The 17,204-nt window shown below is 40.6% G+C and overlaps 2 protein-coding genes across 2 annotated transcripts in view; one reads left to right on the top strand and one right to left on the bottom strand.

Annotated features, from left to right (window-relative positions):
- tbc1d20 (TBC1 domain family member 20) lies at window positions 1–13,621 on the top strand. The gene is made up of 10 exons (XM_022251836.2): window positions 1–132; window positions 1,117–1,335; window positions 2,478–2,663; window positions 3,271–3,348; window positions 4,535–4,629; window positions 5,828–5,919; window positions 6,736–6,837; window positions 7,758–7,899; window positions 8,346–8,530; window positions 8,942–13,621. The coding sequence occupies exons 2-10, from the start codon at window positions 1,191–1,193 to the stop codon at window positions 9,174–9,176; spliced, it is 1,260 nt and encodes a 419-aa protein (XP_022107528.2). The 5' UTR covers window positions 1–132; window positions 1,117–1,190; the 3' UTR covers window positions 9,177–13,621.
- Window positions 12,776–17,204, bottom strand: part of LOC110988393 (uncharacterized) — a 16,258-nt gene continuing 11,829 nt past the window's right edge. Inside the window, exon 11 of the mRNA XM_022251843.2 lies at window positions 12,776–17,107. Within this exon, the coding sequence (XP_022107535.2) occupies window positions 15,915–17,107 (1,193 nt within the window). The 3' untranslated portion in view covers window positions 12,776–15,914. The remainder of the gene's footprint in view (window positions 17,108–17,204) is intronic.

The following is a 17,204-nucleotide window of genomic DNA, read 5'->3' on the forward strand; positions in this document are numbered from 1 at the left end:
GCGCGCTGTCGCGGTCGTCAGCAGTGTATATGTACGTGTGTCGCAGTGTTCGTATATACATGTACATGTGACTCGAGAAGTACATCCATTAGACAGTTAGAGGCACCTTTATCCCCCCATCATCACGATAAAGTAAGTTTGATAGGTCTATTTATTATTAAGTAGCATCTCAGGCCCCTCTTTCAAGTCTTTCTTTTCTCTTTTATTACTAGCCTACATGTAGCACTAGGGCCTAGTACTAGTAGTATGTATGGTTCATACATGTATCATTGCATTGTAATTTGTATGCAGTTGACAAACACTGTTCACTGTTGTTTCTGTTGGAAGTGATGCTTGGTGTATGTACCGGCACCAGCTTAATTGTGCTGCTTTCTGAGTCAGTCACACAGATTAAATGGTCCTTCCTAACAATTCCATGTATTATGATTACCGAAAATGGGTCACTTGGGAGACATTCCCATAGGAACGTTCACAAAATTTACCGTCCCATAATTCAATAGTCCCTAATGACCGATGTCTCCCTAATGTTGAAAAATTTACCACAAAATGTCTCCCAAGCGACCTATTTGGAAATATTTTTGATCATGCAATAGATCAGAATACATTCAAACCTTGTTAATACAACATTATTCTTATAACAAGGAAATTTTTAGGTCTCATTCCTTGTTTTTTGTTGTTTTCATTCCTGATAATACAAGGTTCCTGTTATCATGGTTATAACAGGGTAATTTGCCAAGTCTGAAGGAACTCTTATTAACGAGGTTCGACTGATCATATATCCATCACTCAACCCTAATAAAAAAAATGAATGACAAATTTGCAGAAAGCCTATTAGGAGAGAGTTTCATATACGTGTACATGTACAGACATCACTCCATTTCTCCTACAATGAATTATCAGCCATCAGAAAGCGATAACATGTCCTGATAAGTCAAAGTTTAGCAGGGAAAATTTGGGGAAAAAACACATAATTTTCAGACCAATTAAGGTTTGCACACAGGGTGTCAAATGATGCCAAATGATGTCCATGTATGGAACCTGCCTGATATTTGGAATTTTTTTCAGTTCCTTTGTTTACAAATGCAGTTAACAGTAACCTTAAATTCCACCTTGTAGGGTACTATAACAGCATTGCCAAATGTGCAAAGTGTTACAAATGCCTGGGGTAGTCTGATCCCGGAACATCAGCCATGAGTATGAGGCGACGGAGATCCCACAAGAGCCCAAGCCACGACCATAGCAGGACAAGCACACCGTCTCCAGCACGGAGTGGCTCGGTCGCATCATTGTCTTCAGGCTCACCCTCTGTACAAGCACTCAGTTGCCCCCCTCAAGGTACATGTACGTGCATGTATGCTAGTGAAAGAGAACTCAAAAAAGTAATGGTGCCATGCTTAGTGTGGCTCTTTTCAAGATGCACCACAGAGACGTGAGGGCCAGGGCTTTCACCAGCATTTGGAAGTTCATCCATGTACAGTGTGTAGGAATCTAGATTTCCTCAGATTTGAAATCAGGGTAGTCAAGTTGCTTTTAAGCTTGATGATTTTACTGGCATGCACTGTACGGTACCTCTTCAGTTTTTCTCAGTAGGGTGTCTGATTTGACCCACATGTTCATAAAAATGTCATGCTCAAGCTGAAACCTGACATTGAACGTACAATACTGAACCTACATGTACGTGTGGGGCTGAGGCAGTGCCAGGACAATCACACGTTTAACGTACATGTGTCTCTTACGAGATAAACTTAAGTTGGTTTAAAATGGTTGGGCCCTGCAAATCTGCCATCTTTTGCAACAAGTGTATTCAATGGTTCCTGCTAACAGCCCAATCACACAAACTTCAACAGGTCTTTACATGTGCCGGGTACCTGCGTAAGTTTGTTTGATTGGGTATAGTACCAGTAGGCCCATTGCTCATCGTAAAGAGTATGGATCGACTGTGCCTAATCAAACAAATTTACACAATATCATTGTGCATAAACTGTATCCATGCCCCCCAAATATAATGAGATGAATGACCCAACTGCTGGGCTCATGGTGAGCTGCTTATGTGTTCCCTACCCCTGATTCCCCTGGGTCTCTTCTCAGGTGAGGGTTAGTGCAAGGTCATGCTACACTCCATTGTGTCCTTCATTGTATTGCATTAGAAACACACTCTCATAAAGAGTGGGTGTTATATATTGAGTCTATGGGTAAACCACAATACCTTGGGAAAAAGTCACAGAGCTACAGCACCCACTCAGTCAAAATTCAGCAGGGTACGTGCAGGCCCACAGTACTCATTCATACAGAATTAAACACCAGATACATGTAGTAAGCTACGAGTACCCAATGCCACAAACTCACACACTTTACTGGTGTTGAATTCTGTGTGGTTAGTGGAAGGTTAGGGTTACACATTTGCTTGTTTGCATATTTATTTTGCTGAAAGGTGTGCTTATATTTACTGTGCTTTAATCTTGTGCACTGTGGTACAGGCACTGAGTCAGAACGGCGTGTGAAGCTTGCCACCATCCACAAGGCCCTGATAGCAGATCCTGTGGATGTGGCCATGCTGCGCAAGCTGGCCATCAGCAAGGGGGGCCTGCTGACTGATGACGTGCGCCGAAAGGCCTGGCCTAAACTTCTCAATGTCAATCTGTTTGATGTTCCCTATAAAAAAGGTGAGCAACATGGGCGTGTTGTTCAGAACTTCACCCATTGCACACAGGGCAACTCCGTCCATTGCTCAATTTATTAAGCAACAAGAAATACGAGAGGACACTTAGGTTTTTAATTGCTTTGAGTGATGAACTGAAGTTGTAGGGAAACCAAATTGCACTGTGAAACCAATGGGCAGTTATACATGTACATTTGGCAAGCAGTACATATGTATTTCCATTTCAAGTCCAATTAAATGTGTAACAACCAGTGTTAAAACTTTGAGATGATTTCCTTGGAAATGTTTGGGCAAATTTGTCTTTGTGTACACCTCAAAGAGTGGTCTTGTCAAATGTCCTCTTTAATTTGATATCATACCGGTATTTAAGGTAGTGGTTCGTGCAATTTTAGAGATTTTACAAAATTCCGCCTTTCAGCCATATCCAGTTTAAGTTACTCATACTTTTACTCTGCATGTTGGATTCTATTATTTTTGGCTTGACTTAAAAGCTGTACACATGTACATGTACACAACATGTACATGTATGTATGAGAACTTGCGTCCTGATTGTGCCATGCATGTACATGTACATGTACCTGGTGTATGTTTCTTTCGTGTCATTTTTTCAGACGTGAATATAGAAAATCACAGAGATTATCACCAGGTTGTGCTTGATGTGAACAGGTCGCTCAAGAGATTTCCAAAAGGTAAAAATTATTTATTAACCTTGACCTTCTTGGCCCTCATGGCCAAAATGCAGCTTCAGTCCTTCAGAATCATCCAGCTTTTGTGAATAACGTTCTTTCAAGGGTGACCATGGTGACCACTGCCTCAATCTTCCACACTGCTCTGTCAATTCCTGTCATTATGTTGAGGCAGTGTGGATGATTTTACACGTGTACGTATGATCTAGGCCTGAATTTACGCACCGTCTCTGAATTTACATGTATGCAGGGCTGAGCATAAGTAACAGAAGGTCATTTAACCCAAGGCCTTGGCTCAGTGCATCCTTTGCAATCAGCCTGAGCCACGCTTCCAAAACTTCCAACACCACCCAGAGGATTTGGAGGATTCAGGAAGGTTTGGCATGTTAGAATTAATGAGCTACAAGCCTGGAGATTTTTAGAACTCCTCTAGGAGTTTGGGGAGGATTTTGCCGGATAAGGGCAGGCAACCACCAGGGTACCTTACACAGGATCTGCCCCCTTAAATGTTGGTAATTGCTTTTATTTTCAGTAGTGGAGTTTTTTAGAATTCAAGAAGACTGCTGGTATATTTGTCTGTTGGGTTGCACGTAGGGTAGAACCAACTCCGCTAATTCAGATTAACAAATCACTGACATCCTGTAGAACAGGAAATCAGCCTTGTGTCACTCAACATGTACATGTACATGTAGACTTTTGAATGATAAATTTGTCATTAAATTGTTCAGGGTAATAAATGCTACATGTATGTAGGAAGGGTGGGAATGCAGGTATCATTTGAAAAATGTTCAGTACCTTTGCCATGTTGTTTAAACATGTAAAAGTCCCACCCATACCATGGGTGTCACTGAAAACTTTAAACACAACAAACTGTGTTCAATGTAAATACTTGACACAAAGTTCCGGTGATTAATTCATGGTATTCCTTTGATATGACCGAGCAGTAACGTGTCCCGAGAATCAGATTACATTTAACAACCGTTTACCGTTTACAATAAAAAGGCCGAATTGCATCAATCGAACGTCAAACTCTGTAAAAGGTGTGGTTTTGTTTAAATGTTTGGGAAAATCTGTAAACAGAGTTGGAAATTTTTTCGTTTAAACGTTTAAATGTGTAAACATTCTGCCCTTACTATGAAGAAAGGCCAGTGGTGTATTTATGTCATTGTGCAAAATATTGTTATTACAGGTATGCGTGATGACCACAGGGAGGCACTGCAGGGTCAGCTCGTCGATGTCATTGTTCGGGTCCTTATTAAGAATGAGCAGCTGCATTACTACCAGGTGAATAGAGCTGATCAGAAAGGTGGAGTTACTCTGGCCAGTGGGGCTTACCAAGATCCTGATGATAATTAACCACAAAAGCTAAGGCCAGTTCATATTGCATTTTAATGTACAATTTCTTCTTGTCTCCCAGTTTTTTTTTCTTTGTTCATTAGGGGTGCGTGGTTGATTACGTAATTGTGAAAAAGGATGGTACCATTTGCTGACACAACTTTGTATTTTATGCATTTACAGACTTGGGCAAGTTTTAGGAACAATTGTTTGACAAGCAGTGATTAATTTTGCTTGCTACCTACATGTAGGATATACATGTATTTTGTTCACTGGCTGCCAGGAAAAATGGACCTGGAGTCTAAAAAATGGTCGTACGGTAGCTCCAACTTAGCCCTCTCATTGCACATTTGGCAATATCGATTTGAATGTAGCGAAAACTTGTCAAGTCCACAAGAGTTTAACCCATTCGTACGTACCAAAGTACGCTTGTGATTTTTACACTGGTGGTTTTTCATATGCCTTCAGGGGCAAATACTGAGTAACCAGTGTTAAAATGCACGTCGGACAGGGCAAAAAATCCAAAATTAACCCATTCTGCTCTTGTGGCTTTGTCAAAATGTTACGGCTGTGACTGTCAATAAAGCATACCCTTATGGGAGCTTCTGGCTTGCAGCTTCGTTAGCCACTTTCCCTACATGTAGGTACATGTGTGTGCAACTATGTAGCGTGTTCCTATATAGACTTTCTCAGATACACCGGTACCATGATTACTATATCCACGTTGAGTAGAAATACCAGAGCCATCCATGTTGGTACATGTAGGGAGTGTTTATTTGATTGGTAGCGATGCCACCGCACCGCGTGCATTTCATAGGCATCCGTGAACCAGCCAAGTGCAGTTCCTACCACAGGACCAGAGCCTCCGTTGCTAGAAAAATTGCACGCTCTCTTTGTCCAGCTTGGGACCCATATTTCATACACATTTACATCCAGCTGGTTTGCATCTTGTTTTGATCACATAATGCCCCTTTGAACAGGAACCATTTTTGTTCTTGGCGATTTATGTACATGTAGAAGGGATAAGGCCCCTAACCATAAACAAGCCTGTGATGGAAGGTTGCCTCTTCCATAATGAAATTCAGTAATGGGAGACAGCTTCAAGAAATGACATGTAGATTAAATCTCCCCCCCCCCATCTTTTCAGGGTTACCATGATATATGTGTGACGTTCCTGTTAGTCGTCGGAAAGGAGGCCGCGTTTGCACTGATGGACAAGCTGTCTACCCATCACTTGAGGTAACTTGATAGTCAGTCAAGCTTTAATTCAATTTTTGTATGAAAGGAGAGAGACCCATCATAACTTTGACAAAAACTTACGATGAAGAAGGCAAGCAGTAAACCAACAAAGTACCAGGCTGGTTTACCTTATCATAAGTGAAAGGGTGGGGGAAAGTTATGAGACCCCTTTCTACACGTATCATACCCTAACCCACACTGGACTTACCCCTTATCTACATGTAAGGGTACCAACATTTCCAGGGGGGGTATGTGGTATGTATGTTCACCCACTCGTATTACAACATGTACATGTGCATTTGTGTGTGTACGTGTCCAAGCACCTGAAAAGTGTTAGTCATCATCAGTGATGTTTAGTTTTTTACATTATTGCTGGTAGAGATTTTCACAGGGAGGGGTGTTGAATTAAGTAAGGTACATGTACATGTAGACATTGAATGAGTGTTCAAAACTGATGTCTTAATTAAAGTTTTAAGTACTTGTGGGCAGGCACCCAAGCGGGAATGATGGAAGAAGAAAGTTTACACTTCTCTCCTTGCATTTTAATAAAGGGCCACTAACTTAGCACTATTGTTTTGCCATTTTGTGTTAAGATCATTGACGTTTTCTGCATTTGTTACATGTAGATTCAATTTTGATAGAATTGGTGTCCTAATTGCCACAAAATACATGTATCTACAGAAAAATACCCAAAAGATCAACCCCCAGATAAATTGTGTTGATGATACAAGAGATAAGTTTGAGATAGTGAAGAGTTGATGATCTGAAGCAATATTGAGGTGTACCGTGTGTTTCTATTTGTTGCCATGGTTACAGAGATTTCATGGATTCCACCATGGATCGCACCAGACACATGCTGAACTACCTGTTGCCAATCATCAAAAAAGCCAATGTTGAACTGCATGACTTCATGGAAAGGTAGGAAAAAGGAAGAAGATTTCCTATTGTTTTTCTTTCATTTCAGTACCGTCGACATGTACATGAAAATGTCACACCTGCTGTACCGTTAAGGTGCCACTGTATCAGAAATAATTTTTTTCCCCTCAAAATTTGGTATTTGTTTGCAGTTTTGAGGGTTGATTCCTTGGAAGACTAGAGATGGTTAGAGAGATTGCAACAATTATCATTTGTAGAGCATTGCCAAACCTGCCGTGTAGCACACTTTGTAAAGAGGATCCCTGGAACCTGCTGATAAAAGTGAACACCAAGAGTGCCCAACAGCGGTTCAACACTGGCAACAAAAATGCTTTTTAGATTTTTTTGGTATGCAGTTCCCCTCCCCCCAGTGATAAATTCATTTTAGCCAGTCTGTCCAAACCAAAACATATCCCCTCTATTTTCATTCATACCTTTGGCAGGCCGTTTATGACAATAAAAGTTCGATACCATCGTCATTTTGGCATAAATATTTTTGTCGTTGCCATATTGATATGCAGTGAAACTTAGGAACCAAGCATTCACACTGTTAAGCGGTTTCAAATTTAAAACCAAAGGAACCGTTTGATTATTGAAGCATTTGTGTGGGAAAACTTCACACAGGATACTTAATGCTCAATTTGATGTGACTGAATCCTACAAAATGACTCACAAGGCAATTTGGGGTTGTTCTTCTTTGATATATGTTCAACTCAGTTCGGTATCCGGATGAAAATGGACACAATGCAGGAGAATACTGTTGAGGGTTCCTCTGGACTTAAATTGCGCAAGATTCTTTTAACATGTTTAAAGCCTTTGACATGTAGCTGAAAATTAAGTGGCTCCGGCAGCTTGCAGCTAATTTTCTGAGATTTTGTTTTCAGTAGGCTTTGATCACTAAACCCTCAGCGAAAACTTTCCAGGTCGGAAGTGGGTACCGTCTTTGCCCTAGCATGGCTCATCACCTGGTACGGCCATGTACTGAACGACTTCCGCAGTGTTGTCAGACTGTACGATTTCTTCCTCGCCTGTCACCCACTCATGCCCGTGTATTTAGCAGCTGCAGTAAGTATTCGGCTTATGAATTTAATTTCATTGAAATCAAATCAATACATCATCGTTTTTAATTTCTCCCACCATACACTTGTCATAATTTGTACATGTATTATACTCCGGGAAAATGGTAGCATAAATATCTTCTTAAGTTGTCATCCATTAAAACCCATTCCTCTGTAGTAACGGTTCATTTGAGAAAAACCATGCAGTTAGGGGTGTAAATGGCTTCCCTAAAACTTCCCTAAAACCTTATAGTGCGTTTGGACGTATCAAGTCCAATGTACACGTGTCCTGCCTCTTTTTTCCTTGAACCAAAAAGTTACTCTGGTTTGGGGGTGTTAGGGTTACGAATTTAATCACTGTATGCTGTAGAGCCCATTTGGTTGCATGCAGAGAGTGCAACTTTTGCCATTTAGGCTCAATATGCGTCTACCTCATCTGACCTGATCTTTCAGATTGTACTGTATCGTCAGGATGAGGTGATGGCGTGTGAATGTGACATGGCCTTCGTCCACAGCCTCCTGTCCAAGATCCCCGCCAACTTGCCCATGGAGCATCTAGTCAGTCAAGCTGGGGACCTGTTTGTGCAATACCCTCCAGAAGAAATGGCGAAAGAAGCCAGGTTACAATACAAACTCAGGTATTGATGACACAGATATCTTTAATATGGAGAAGGACATAGCAGTAAAGGAGTGTTCGATTAAGTTGAAACTCTAGTGTGAATCTGCTCTGTGGTTAGAAATTTGATCATCAAAATATCCATGAGGCCCACACACACCATTGACATTGGAGTGGCATCCTTTTCATGATTTCAGTTTTAAAAAACCCATTTTGTGACAAGTTCAAAACTTACTTTACAAACCCCCCCCCTAAATACTCTTGTGTGTTTGAAAGTCCAACCAACTTCTGTGCTTGCAAACTAAACTGAGAATCACTTTGATGTACATGTACACATAAATCCTTGTTTCAAATTTAATGACATGAAATGAACATTACCATCAAAGTGAACTGTTACAAGCACTTTCTTTGTTTTTTTTTAAATCTTTTATAGCACCAGCATGTCCAAACATCCTGACTTTGAACTGGAGACCTTGTGCCAGAGACCAGACAAAGTGCTACAGCACATAACGTCAAAGAGCAACGGGGCTGCCAGCTCACAGGCGACTGCAGAGTCGCAGCAGAGAAGCCGCAGCAGCACAGTTGTCAAGCTCGCCGTCTGGGCAATATCGGCGGGAATCGGAGCAGCCGCGCTGGCTGTGCTGAACACGGCGGGAGAGTACTGGTGACATGCATACTTTTTCAAGTAATACATGTACAAATGTACATGTATCTGGTAGGCATGTGTCTGTTGCACGCCAGAGTTGGCTGTGCACAGAGTATGGTCCGTGAAACAGCAGGAACCATGTTGTTGCCTGTGCATCATTTGCCCTGATCATGTTGCTGTGATGAGTCCGTCACCAGTCCTTGCTGGAAATCCATTATGAATGCATGGCAAGTGATCCACCCCAGGCATTAGCCGAGTCAAAAGCCTTGCCCAGCGTTTATCCAGGCACTGGTGACCGGGCTTGTTGCGACTCATGAGAAGGACTTATGACTACATTTGTGATGTGTGCAAGCAAAATTATTTTGCATAAAGCTATGGCTCAATCAGTCATTTGGTGACTACTGCTCTAGCCGTTGCCATTGGCCTGCTAAGGAGAACAGATAGCCATACTCTATAGAAATATGTCTGAATGATACAAAAAATTATGCTCCATGCAGGAAACTGTGTCACATATTTTTGTACCCAAATGGCCCCCAGGGGAAGCTCCTTAGGTCTGCCTTTTTCAATCTTTCAAAATCATTCAAAATGTGACAGATTTTCACATGTAATGAATCCAGGGTGAATTTGTTGAATTGTGTACGTGTATACAGCTGTATGTTGTGCATAGCCGCAGTGCTGTCTGTAACATGAATGTCGTTGGTTTTTATTGTTCAAGGGAAACTTTGTAGAGTCTTTGGTTTCACATTGCACATGATGGAAATTATACAAAGTTTGACATAAAAATATGCATAATATTTAAACAAGTGAAAGTGATTCGGTAAACTTTCAACAACATTTTGGCTTTTCAGAGAAAATTGATACGGGAATTAAAACTGTGAGGGTCCATCGTTCCATACATGTAGACTAAGTTGTCAAAAAAAATTCAGAAGCTTTGGTCTTAGGGTAAACAAGATGTACCTGTGTGCTTTCATGTTTGTGTGTGTGTTCATATCATGTAAAAATATTGTCATGAATGATCCACAGAATCTGACATGAGAGAGTTATCATGTCAATTTCAAAATTGAAAATTACAGACGTGTATACAGTGTATGGTACATGTACATATATACCCACCAGCGTTGCACCCAGCCCCCGTACCAAAGTGTGGTCAATAGCATATACAGTTGGTAAATTGAAAGGTAATAGGAAATGAAATGATCATTATAATACAAAATGGCACATGTATATGCTTTCACAAAATGGCACATGTGTTGGCATTGATCAGCTGTAAACAAGGTCCACCAAATTACCGGTAATACCGTACATGTACTACACGAATGTGCATTAAATGATTCAAAGCCTTCTGGAAATTTGTCCAAATGTTACTTTTTAACAAATTTAAGGAGTACTGTTTATGTGTCACTGCAATTAATTATGGTATCCGACTTTGGTGAAGAAAGGATACATGTATTTTAAAGTACATTGTATGTAACCTTTTATTAGCAGAAATCAAGAAGCAAGTTGTGAAATGGCTTATAATATGCAATGAATATCGTGAAATCACTTTTCATTGTGTGTGTAAAAACGTGCTGGCTATCTTTTGTAAACCAGTTTTGTTCTTCCTGACAGTTGAGGTCAGTATTTGTTTCTGACCATCACCGGTCACCTTAAGTCTTTGAAGGAATCTGACATAAGATACCATTCATTTTATCAGCTACCATGACTGAATACCAGCAATAATGATTTCACAAGGTGTTTGGTGATAATTAGGCCAGTGGGTCTTTCTGTAAATTCAGGGACCAAAAGTGTGACTTTTTTTGTCCCTGTTACACCTGTTCTGTGCAATTTGACACGGATATCACCAAAATTGATTCCAAACTATTTCGATTTGTTTAGCAGGTAATTTGCATTAATTCATCACTCTTGAAAATTAGAGAATGTGTTCTGAACTTACAAAATCATATGGTACATGTGACAGGGACACACACACAAAATGGAGCCTTAATTTGTAGAACGATCCCAGTATGTTTTGGGAGTAGACAATGACTGTGAAAAGATACTTGTCTTTGTGGTTTTGTGTCACATTCTAGATACTTCTAAAGGCAGATCTTATGTTATTTAGCATCTAATTTCATGATCAAATGAAACGTGTGAGTTGTGTTGTCTGCACTTCTTCACTCTGTGTGTCATGAGCCAAGAAACCAAAATGAATAGTAACATGACTGAATTAACAGGTTGATACAAATAGGCACAAGTATTTTTTTAATTTTGTTTTCAAAGAAAGTACTGTAACAGAACAATTTACAGTGTTTGAACTGTTAATATTCATGTGCTGAAGAGCAAATAGTTAAGGGCATTCTGGTGCGCACACTTTGTTGCAGAAAGGTATTTGTGCTCCTTACAAAGAGATATTGAAGTTGTCCATTTTTCTTTCAATCTTCAAAGCATATGTGCATGCAGCAATACTGATACTTAACTTGCTTGTTCTGTGTTGTTTTTTTAATACACACGTATTCAGGCATCTTAAAATTACAGCACCTTGGTTTTTTTGTCTTGATGATTATGATGGCTGATTTGTTGCTAGTGAGGATTAGCTGATAACTGCAGGTAAGAATGGGCACACTATGCTATGCTTTGAAATAGCAGGGGTGAAGATAGTTAAAAGGCAAATTGAAAAAGGCTCAGCTTTTCTAATCATAAAACATTCCACATATGTTTTGCGGGGGTTTCAGCCATGTTATCTCAATTGTGTTTGTGTCTGGGAACATGATTACTTGTTATACATGTTTTAATTCCAATATAGTGCAGAGATTTAAAAAGTAAAGTTCGTCCTGATTTAAACAAAAAAAAAATTCACTGTTTGAAAAGTGTGGCACACATGAAACATGGCTTATCTAATGAGGTTTTGTAAAGGTGATTGTTAATTTGGGTCTTTCCCCTTTTATATACATGTCCATGTAGATGATACATTTATATTTCCAAATTTTAGACGGGACTTGCACCTCCAATCCTTTACATGAGGGAGTGGGGATCATGAAATTGATTTGGGGTTTTAATTCTCTGGTAATTTTCTGATTTGCAAGTTCAGTGGTGGTGTTTTCGCAAGTAGGGATACTGCAGCACTTGAAATATGCTTGCCATTATTGATTAGTTAAAAATAAATCAATTCATGAAACAAATTTAGAATTTTTCTGTATAAATGAGTAACTTTATTATGTTTTTAAAATGTGCAATGACTTGTCACTTATTTCCAACGGCATATGTTGGAGAGGTTGTTTCCCTTTATAAGTGTGCATATTCACTTGTAATTGATCTTGCTTGTATAAATCAAGTTTATAATGGGTAAAAATTTAGACAGTTTGGAGAGATTGTATCTTTGAAGAAATTCTTGGACTACAGAATATTGTGTATTGCCAAATGTGATGGAATTTACCGTAGCAAAAGTGGTTGTTTTGACCAAACTGTATTTTCTGCAGGCAGGAGACCCCAAAATAAGCTAATGTGCTTGTACTTATCAAACATAGTGCTGTTATTTTTTGTTAGTCTTTGTATCCATTACTTTGGCGTGGACACAACATAAAAGTAAACTTTTTTCAAAAACTGCAAAAACCTTCACCAACAAAGACCAAGGGAACATACGAGTTATTTTTCACAAATCTTTTAATTAAACCACAGTGTGGGCACGTGTTGACATTTCTGTAATATTATATGCCAACAAATAAAATAAAATACTCTATGAATTTTATGAAAGTTACAAATGTACTGCTCTGAGGTTAAAAGGAATGTGTGAACATTCTTATGCAAATCAACATTTAAAGGATGTTGACAGGTTTATTTCAACCTGTTTATAAGCCAATAAAACCATCTGCATTTCTTGTTCTTACTGCCTGTGTCGCAGGAAAAAAAACTGCTGAAATTTCAGTGGATACCACAGACCATGTCACCCTCATTGTATGAAAAGTCAGACAAATGAATTTTCTCTGTGTTAAAGCGTCTGTTGGTTAAGGATTGCAGCAATATCACAATGTCATTTCCAACACGACATGGGTATTATAGCCCACTAAGATGTGGGTAACCTTGAGAGACCTGTTGGCATACGTAAGATAGCCATGTAAGATGTTGAACTTAGTTGTGTATCATGTTGCTACTTCATTATACTCAGGAGAACTGCATAATTTCCCTGATAAATTACAGGCTTTCTCCCTTCAGTGATGGCTCATCAATATTAAAATCAACACTTTTTAAGTAGCTGTCCTACTCAATTTCACAATTCAGTATGAATTTTGAAAACGATCAGATAGTTCAATGTGCTTTGGCACATGTACACACTGTGGATACTAGACATGTTTCATTCACTCAAATTTCAATGAATAGCCATTTAGACTTGAACAAACAATTTGCTCTCTGGTACATGTACGTGTACGAGTAGCTTAGTTCATGTAGAACTTGTCTTTCCTTGTTAAATAATACTTCAAAGAAAGAAGAAAATGGTCGTTCAGTCGTTTTTTAATTTGTCTTTTGTAATGTAGAACGCTTACCCTCAACAGACCTTAACCACTTGCTGCCGGGTGGATTTTTCTTGAGCAAGACACGATGCCAGCTCATTTCCAAGATTTTCCGTTTTCAACGTTCTTCAAAAATTCATCATTTCATTTAATGGCCATTTATACCAAAAGGAAGGACTCTTTGGGCACTATTCTAAAGCTGACAGGTAAAATTTATTGACTCCTGAATATTTCTGCCACGCCTGCAGCCTTGGAAAAAGAGCCCAGATTTTGCAGTGTTACGTAAGATTCTTTTGTTCCCAACATCTTCTGACATCTTTTCAATAGGGGCCAGATTAGCGTGCAGTGGTGCTGTGCGGCTCATCGCTGCGGTGGTGGAGAGCTTTTGTCCCCGGTGGTAATCCACTCGCTCTAAATGCCTCAAACCGTGGTATACTGTTTCAAAACAAGGCTGGATTTTCTCCACTACTGAGAGCGAAAAATGTCGGTAATGCCCAGCAGCTCAGTCTTTTGTGCTGAGCACGGTCTTTTGTTATAAGGCCCAACTCTATTGTCCCAGGTCCGGGCTCCCCGGCTCTGTATATAAAGCCTATGTACTCGAAGTGGTTAAGCTACATGTCATTCGGCAATAACCAACCTCAGTGTACCCTGTATGTGTATATGTGTACACCGATGTCTGGCTTTGTTAATGTAATGATTACCCATGCCGAAGACCATGATTGTACATGTATGTATTGCATATGTGAACATTAAGCGAACTTTCAAAATTGCAGAATGGGGGGGGGGCTGGTGCCTACCTCCATGCTACATCTTATTTGCTGGGAGTTGTCCAACTCTGCCAAGTACGCTGGTTAGAAAATTGCATCATCCCTTTCACATGTACATTCTGGAGTACGACAATTACAACATGTACGAGTACACGTGCATAGAAAGTAGTCTAAAGAACATGCGAATCCACAGTCAGAACCAGATAAATTTTGGTATAAAAAAAATAAACATTGTTTTGCAAAATCAAGTGAAAGGCATGCACATGTCCGCTGTAAATCAAGTGAAAACATGCTTCTTGGTGCCAGGCACAAGTGTGCACTCATATTTTGTACATGTAAAGGATATGGTATCAGTCATGCCCAGATGTGGCAGGCTGGTTCTATGGCTGCAGTTTGTTTTGCCAGAAGCAGCACCATGATAGTGATACATGTAGGTGTACCATGTTGATAAATATGGCTAATTCATGCACAGCCTAGTACATGTCCTGCCTGAGACTTATAATCTATCTGGCTGTAGACCATTAACTGCCATGAAGACAGTTGCGCTTATCAAACTGACAGATTATTCAGAAAGCTTGCAGCACCAGAGTGACAGTGTCACACGCTTCTCACAAAGCAGCTGCATCGTGATCACAGCAGACCACATAATACATATGTCATTGTAATACTAAAAACATTTGCACACATGAAGATATCATTCCTGAGACTTTAGAGGCTTCTGTTAAATTATCAACTCCAGCTTGTCCCTTTCCATTATATATTAGGAAACATTTCAGACAGGATCAAATTTCATAATTATTGGTTGCCAATGCAAACTGTTACGGTTTTGAAGTCTGCAGCCTACATGTACTTACATGTAACTTCAGGAATGTGCAGGTACCGGTAGGTCTAATACATGTAATTGTGTGTGCAATAGCAGAACTGAAAATGTACCAGAGAACAGCTGCTTCAAAACTACTCATGCTGGTAAAATGCCTCATTTCTTTAAAGAACAAAAAATTGCCACTAAAAATGTAAGCTAGAAGTGCACTTGTAATTCATCTGCCTTGCAGATACATGTACACCAGCAGGGATTTTATATATTTTGGTGCTTATTCTGTTTATGTGTTTCACAATCTGGCATAGTCCATGCAGATGCAGCAATTAGCTTCTGTTAAGATTTGCAGAAGCTGCTCCGCTGTTTGATTAATGTACAATGCACATTCCATCCTTTCAAATTTAAATCAACTCAACCTGCTGATAATGGGTAGAAACACTATCCCAACGTGTTTAAATGAAACAATGTGAATTTTCCCTCTTGAAACATGATCCATGTTTATTTTTCTCAAATAATCATGGGCCATTTTTTTCACAGACAAATTAGCTTTATACCAACCATTGAAATTAGAAACTGGATTTCCACGGGGTAATTTCCTTCCTTTTTTTCCAGTTTTTGAAATGAGGAAAACTGCAAGAGGCTTTAATAAGGGAAAAGAAACAGAAATATCCAACTTGATTGAACAATTTGGCCTAGTACCGCAGTAGCAAGGACCGTCTTGATGACACAGGTCTTGGCTCCTTAGCTGAGTAACCTTCAACTAGCTGAGCATCTGAGATGGACCCACCCTCAGAGGGTTCTCTTTGTGTCACCGTGGCAGGATTGGAGTCCATGGTGCCAGTTAGGGGGCTGAGATCCAGAGGCGGGACCTCAGGGATGGAACCAGGCAGGGAGACAAGGTCATGAGAGCTGTCATCCTGGGGCTCCTGCTGCTCCTCCTTCCTTGATCTCCCCGATGGAGGCCCACACCCTTCGTCTGCCCCTTCCAGGAGATGCTGCTGGGATGAGGAGGTCTGGAGAGAAGTCCGACTTCCTGATGACTCCGGGCCCAACTTCAGCATCCTTCTACGGGGTGCAGCCACTGGGAGAGACTGCAATGGCAACTGTTTGCTCCGAGTTCTTGCCTCTGGTTGGGCAGTTTCCTGGCTGCAATGCTCAAAGTGGGCGTCTTGAGTTTCTAAGATTTGGGCATCCTGATTGACCCCCTGCACATCCTTCTTCCAGCTATCACTGGAAGAATGTTGACCCACTAACAAGTGATTGTCCAGCTCCCTGTGAACTTCAGCAGTTGTCTCCATGGCTGTTGGCAATTTCTGCTTCTTGGTTCTCTTCTTTGCATTTTCTCCAGTATTTCCGTCTACGAGCAGAGGTTCACTGATAGAGTCCTTTCTCTCCCTTTCAATTTCATTTAAAGGTCTGACTCCAGTCACTTCTTTTTTAGTCCTAGCTGAGGTCCTTTTGGATTTCTTAACATGGGTAATGCCGTTTACGTTGCTACCTGAAAAATTCATTCCTCTGCCGAATTGCTTCATGTCCGGTTGCCACTGGTTACCATTCATCATCAAGTTGGGGTGGCTGCTGTGATTGAGCTGCCACTTCTCTAAAGGGTGTGGGTAAGCAGCTGCTAACTGGTACCCACCACTAGGCAAAACTGCTGTCTGTGTAGGGTTGCTGAGGGAACCCCTGTGGTGCACTCGGCCAATGGGTATCTCAACCAGGCTTTCGGCTGACGAGGAGTGGTAGTCCAGGGCGGGGGTGGGTGAGTCAAAGCTGATGGCAGCGGGAACGGGTATGGGATGCTGCTGAGGTTGTCCGTCGTGGGAACTCACAACAGGCCGCCGCATGGTGGGAAATTGCTGTGTGAAGAAGAGGTCCTCCACAGGCTCTGTGAGGAAATGATGAGGGGAACATTATTTTATACAATTTGTAAAGTTCTACAACTGTGGAGTATTAACCCCTTCGCGCCGGGAAGCGGTAAGAGC

This window comes from Acanthaster planci, linkage group LG06 (assembly GCF_054643075.1).
Source record: "Acanthaster planci isolate LZ-2023a linkage group LG06, COTS_SCS, whole genome shotgun sequence".
Classification (NCBI taxonomy): Eukaryota; Metazoa; Echinodermata; class Asteroidea; order Valvatida; family Acanthasteridae; genus Acanthaster; species Acanthaster planci.